Source organism: Panulirus ornatus, chromosome 11 (genome assembly GCF_036320965.1).
Source record: "Panulirus ornatus isolate Po-2019 chromosome 11, ASM3632096v1, whole genome shotgun sequence".
Lineage (NCBI taxonomy): Eukaryota > Metazoa > Arthropoda > Malacostraca > Decapoda > Palinuridae > Panulirus > Panulirus ornatus.
This window is the reverse complement of record NC_092234.1, coordinates 26513156-26519113: the sequence shown is the minus strand read 5'-3', so window position 1 is coordinate 26519113 and position 5958 is coordinate 26513156. Positions and strand designations below refer to the sequence as shown.

At 44.8% G+C, this 5958-nt stretch overlaps 1 protein-coding gene across 1 annotated transcript; it reads left to right on the top strand.

Moving 5' to 3' along the window:
* Window positions 1-358: 358 nt before the first annotated feature.
* On the top strand, window positions 359-1650 carry LOC139751100 (uncharacterized). The gene is made up of 2 exons (XM_071666200.1): window positions 359-514; window positions 691-1650. Exons 1-2 carry the CDS (start codon window positions 484-486, stop codon window positions 1281-1283), a joined length of 624 nt encoding a protein of 207 aa, XP_071522301.1. The 5' UTR covers window positions 359-483; the 3' UTR covers window positions 1284-1650.
* Window positions 1651-5958: the final 4308 nt, after the last annotated feature.

Below are 5958 nucleotides of genomic sequence, written 5' to 3'. Positions count from 1 at the left end.
CATAACCTAATGGTAATAGCGTAAACCTGTCACATATTGTATGTAGCACATATTGTATGTAATCACCTTCTATAGAAGATTGAGATGAAAGAAAATCTCGGAATGCAAATGATAACTCGAAGGTAAAGGATGAATTCGTTAGCGGCTGCCGTGCTACAGGTAAGATTAAGGAGCAGGAAGGAAGAGCAAGAAGATTGTCTGAAGCGCCACATATCAACCTCGTTGTGGCTGCACATGGACGGGTGACCCTCATAAGGCACTTCTCCTCATCTGGTTCAGGGATATGACCTCGCTGGTGCCGAGAGAAGGGCACCTCACGAGGTATATAGCGTCCCCAGTGGTCTGGTCCGACACATTACCAAGCTGGTCGTGTTCATCTCTTCCGCTCCAAACAGTACCAAAGCTGGCCGTGTTCACCTCCTCCACTCCAATCTATTCCATCAACTGATCGTGTCCACTTCCTCGATTCCACTCACTCCTGCAATGGCCAACTTCTTCCCTCTGTTGATTCTGGGTAAACACACCTAATGTTCTGGTGTATTGTATCATCAACAGGTCAGAAATCATTTATATTCAAGACTTGGTTTCTAATTATGAGTTACGTGATTTACGTTACAAATAGATTCAGAGTGTGCTATAAATATATCTATCTGAGATGAGTTGTGCTGACTTGGATTATTACTCCCACAGCCCTGCTTGGAACGTCTACCGCTGACAAGGAATTCATGACAATTCCTCCTACCGGATACTCTTACAACACCCCAGATCTGAGGTCAGCAGCCTCAACCCCAGAGGAGCAGAAAGACCCCATAGCTGCCCTGGCCGCCAATATTCCCGGCGGCGGCGTTCCCGGCCAGGACTACCCGATCCTGGCCTCTGTGCCCGACACCGGCTTCTCCTGCGAGGATCAGCAGTTCCCGGGTTACTACGCCGACACCGCCGACGAGGCCGGCTGCCAGGTCTTCCACATCTGTCAGTTGGACGGCCGCCTCGACTCCTTCCTATGTCCCAACGGCACCGTGTTCAACCAGCAGTACTTCGTGTGCGACTGGTGGTACAACGTGGACTGTTCCGCCTCAGACCAGTTCCGTAGCCTCAACGCTGAGATCGGCAAGATTCTCGAGGATGCTGCTGCCTCCTCCCGCAATGATGTTATGGCACCAAACCAGCTGTACGATACTCCCGAAGTTCAAGGGGTTCCCATCCTAAACGAGGCAACCCTAACCACCCTAGCACCACCCTTAGATCTGTCTGAACTATACATCATCCCCCGCAGGTTCTAACTCCCCATTCACTACCCATGGACGGGAGGTACTCGTCTATTTGTACATCTCATACATTATTCTTGATAGATGTGTGCTACGATTTTCGTCATTAACTACAGCTTCTAGCCTCTAAACCTGAAACTCTTAACTTACCAGACTTGGAACTTTGCAGGTACCAGGCCAAGAACTCTGCAATTACCACAGACCTGGAACTCTGTCGGGGCCAGGTCTGGAACTCTGTAAGCATCAGAAGTGGCACTCTGTAGTTGCCAGATCTGGAATTCTATAGGTTTCAAGCCTGAGACTCTACGGGCGTAACCACATAATCGATAACCCTGTGATGTAATATCTATAAACCCATAATGCCATTAAATTGTAGCTTTGACCTTTGCTTCTGTTACCACATTTGATGAGAACAGAAATACGTGGCTGGTGCCCTTAATCTGTAAATGGATGAGGCGATATCGAGACATTCCAGCACAATATACCGTCATGCTATATATATCCAGCCTCGTGTACGTCACGCGTGATTTTTCAACTTTAAATATCAAACAGAAAGTTGAGGCTGTGGACGCACCTGCTGGGTAATGTGAGGAGAGGAATGAAAGGATATCAAGAAAGTAAGTCTTCCTCAGGGATTAGGGAGACTACCCTTTGCCAGCCTACGTGGTTGGAGCTGAGGCTCCGAGAGATGCAAAAGTGCAGATGTAGATGTGAACTTGATCCAATCCGTGTAGGTAAAGAGATAAAGATATTTATATTTATATTTATTATATTTTGTCGCTGTCTCCCGCGTTTGCGAGGTAGCGCAAGGAAACAGACGAAAGAAATGGCCCAACCCACCCCCCATACACATGTATATACATACGTCCACACACGCAAATATACATACCTACACAGCTTTCCATGGTTTACCCCAGACGCTTCACATGCCTTGATTCAATCCACTGACAGCACGTCAACCCCGGTATACCACATCGCTCCAATTCACTCTATTCCTTCCCCTCCTTTCACCCTCCTGCATGTTCAGGCCCCGATCACACAAAATCTTTTTCACTCCATCTTTCCACCTCCAATTTGGTATCCCTCTTCTCCTCGTTCCCTCCACCTCCGACACATATATCCTCTTGGTCAATCTTTCCTCACTCATTCTCTCCATGTGCCCAAACCACTTCAAAACACCCTCTTCTGCTCTCTCAACCACGCTCTTTTTATTTCCACACATCTCTCTTACCCTTACGTTACTCACTCGATCAAACCACCTCACACCACACATTGTCCTCAAACATCTCATTTCCAGCACATCCATCCTCCTGCGCACAACTCTATCCATAGCCCACGCCTCGCAACCATACAACATTGTTGGAACCACTATTCCTTCAAACATACCCATTTTTGCTTTCCGAGATAATGTTCTCGACTTCCACACATTCTTCAAGGCCCCCAGAATTTTCGCCCCCTCCCCCACCCTATGATCCACTTCCGCTTCCATGGTTCCATCCGCTGCCAGATCCACTCCCAGATATCTAAAACACTTCACTTCCTCCAGTTTTTCTCCATTCAAACTCACCTCCCAATTGACTTGACCCTCAACCCTACTGTACCTAATAACCTTGCTCTTATTCACATTTACTCTTAACTTTCTTCTTCCACACACTTTACCAAACTCAGTCACCAGCTTCTGCAGTTTCTCACATGAATCAGCCACCAGCGCTGTATCATCAGCGAACAACAACTGACTCAATTCCCAAGCTCTCTCATCCCCAACAGACTTCATACTTGCCCCTCTTTCCAAAACTCTTGCATTTACCTCCCTAACAACCCCATCCATAAACAAATTAAACAACCATGGAGACATCACACATCCCTGCCGCAAACCTACATTCACTGAGAACCAATCACTTTCCTCTCTTCCTACACGTACGCATGCCTTACATCCTCGATAAAAACTTTTCACTGCTTCTAACAACTTTCCTCCCACACCATATATTCTTAATACCTTCCACAGAGCATCTCTATCAACTCTATCATATGCCTTCTCCAGATCCATAAATGCTACATACAAATCCATTTGCTTTTCTAAGTATTTCTCACATACATTCTTCAAAGCAAACACCTGATCCACACATCCTCTACCACTTCTGAAACCACACTGCTCTTCCCCAATCTGATGCTCTGTACATGCCTTCACCCTCTCAATCAATACCCTCCCATATAATTTACCAGGAATACTCAACAAACTTATACCTCTGTAATTTGAGCACTCACTCTTATCCCCTTTGCCTTTGTACAATGGCACTATGCACGCATTCCGCCAATCCTCAGGCACCTCACCATGAGTCATACATACATTAAATAACCTTACCAACCAGTCAACAATACAGTCACCCCCTTTTTTATAAATTCCACTGCAATACCATCCAAACCTGCTGCCTTGCCGGCTTTCATCTTCCGCACAGCTTTCACTACCTCTTCTCTGTTTACCAAATCATTTTCCCTAACCCTCTCACTTTGCACACCACCTCGACCAAAACACCCTATATCTGCCACTCTATCATCAAACACATTCAACAAACCTTCAAAATACTCACTCCATCTCCTTCTCACATCACCACTACTTGTTATCACCTCCCCATTTGCGCCCTTCACTGAAGTTCCCATTTGCTCCCTTGTCTTACGCACTTTATTTACCTCCTTCCAGAACATCTTTTTATTCTCCCTAAAATTTAATGATACTCTCTCACCCCAGCTCTCATTTGCCCTTTTTTTCACCTCTTGCACCTTTCTCTTGACCTCCTGTCTCTTTCTTTTATACATCTCCCACTTAATTTCATTTTTTCCCTGCAAAAATCGTCCAAATGCCTCTCTCTTCTCTTTCACTAATACTCTTACTTCTTCATCCCACCACTCACTACCCTTTCTAATCAACCCACCTCCCACTCTTCTCATGCCACAAGCATCTTTTGCGCAATCCATCACTGATTCCCTAAATACATCCCATTCCTCCCCCACTCCCCTTACTTCCATTGTTCTCACCTTTTTCCATTCTGTACTCAGTCTCTCCTGGTACTTCCTCACACAGGTCTCCTTCCCAAGCTCACTTACTCTCACCACCCTCTTCACCCCAACATTCACTCTTCTTTTCTGAAAACCCATACAAATCTTCACCTTAGCCTCCACAAGATAATGATCAGACATCCCTCCAGTTGCACCTCTCAGCACATTAACATCCAAAAGTCTCTCTTTCGCACGCCTGTCAATTAACACGTAATCCAATAACGCTCTCTGGCCATCTCTCCTACTTACATAAGTATACTTATGTATATCTCGCTTTTTAAACCAGGTATTCCCAATCATCAGTCCTTTTTCAGCACATAAATCTACAAGCTCTTCACCATTTCCATTTACAACACTGAACACCCCATGTATACCAATTATTCCCTCAACTGCCACATTACTCACCTTTGCATTCAAATCACCCATCACTATAACCCGGTCTCGTGCATCAAAACCACTAACACACTCATTCAGCTGCTCCCAAAACACTTGCCTCTCATGATCTTTCTTCTCATGCCCAGGTGCATATGCACCAATAATCACCCACCTCTCTCCATCAACTTTATAAAGATATATGATAGAAAAAAAAGTCTGACAAGTCTAAGAAAAAGAATTATCAATAGTAGTTGAAGTAAAGGATGACGCAATGACGGACACAAAAGTTAATCATTTATAAATCTATCGTTTCAAAATTTTGAGTTAATGGCTCAAGAGAGACTACAATTTTCTATAGTTACAAAAATCTACCGAGTCTTACCATATATGTATGTGGATATATTTGATGGTGACTGTTTCTGCATGTGTGATACTTTTATGTGTGAAATTTGTTTCATTACTTATATCTAGATATAGATAATTTCTTGATCCTTCTCTCACTCTCATTATACTTGACGCGAGGTTCGACGTCTCATGAATATCACTTTAGAAATTCTTATGATGAATCATAAAGTTGCAGATGATGTAAACCTATTAACAAAACAAGACAAACAAACAAACAAATCCTAAACTCTCGCTTCAAAAGTATAACACTAGCAGCGAGAAGACTTCAGGTGATATTAGACGAGAGAAACCGAATATCAAGATTAGCTCTCAGCAGGAGGATGAGACAGAAGTAGGGTCCTTAGGCGTGGCTACTTCAATAGTTTAGGAAACGAGAACCTTGAAAGGAATGGGTGACGGGAGGGCCTTAAAGGAATGGGGTAGGGGGAAGGGTATGGAAGGAATGGGGTAGGGGGAAGGGTGTGGAAGGAATGGGGTAGGGGGAAGGGTGTGGAAGGAATGGGGTAGGGGGAAGGATGTGGAAGGAATGGGGTAGGGGGAAGGATGTGGAAGGAATGGGGTAGGGGGAAGGATGTGGAAGGAATGGGGTAGGGGGAAGGGTGTGGAAGGAATGGGGTAGGGGGAAGGATGTGGAAGGAATGGGGTAGGGGGAAGGATGTGGAAGGAATGGGGTAGGGGGAAGGATATAAAAGGAATTGGCGTTGATGTAGAGTGTAGCAGTGAGCTCAACGATAAGAATTATGGTGAAGAAAGACATAACTATAAGTGATCAGAAGACATCAAGGAAGAAAGAAACTTTTGACCCACACTGTTGTCTGTGGATACAGAGAAAGTCCAAACTTTCACCTACGAAGAG

Coding starts and splice junctions, on each gene's coding strand:
- LOC139751100 (XM_071666200.1), top strand. CDS start 484: ATGGCCAACTTCTTCCCTCTGTTGATTCTGG. Junction 515..690: donor CTTCCCTCTGTTGATTCTGG/GTAAACACACCT, acceptor TTACTCCCACAG/CCCTGCTTGGAACGTCTACC.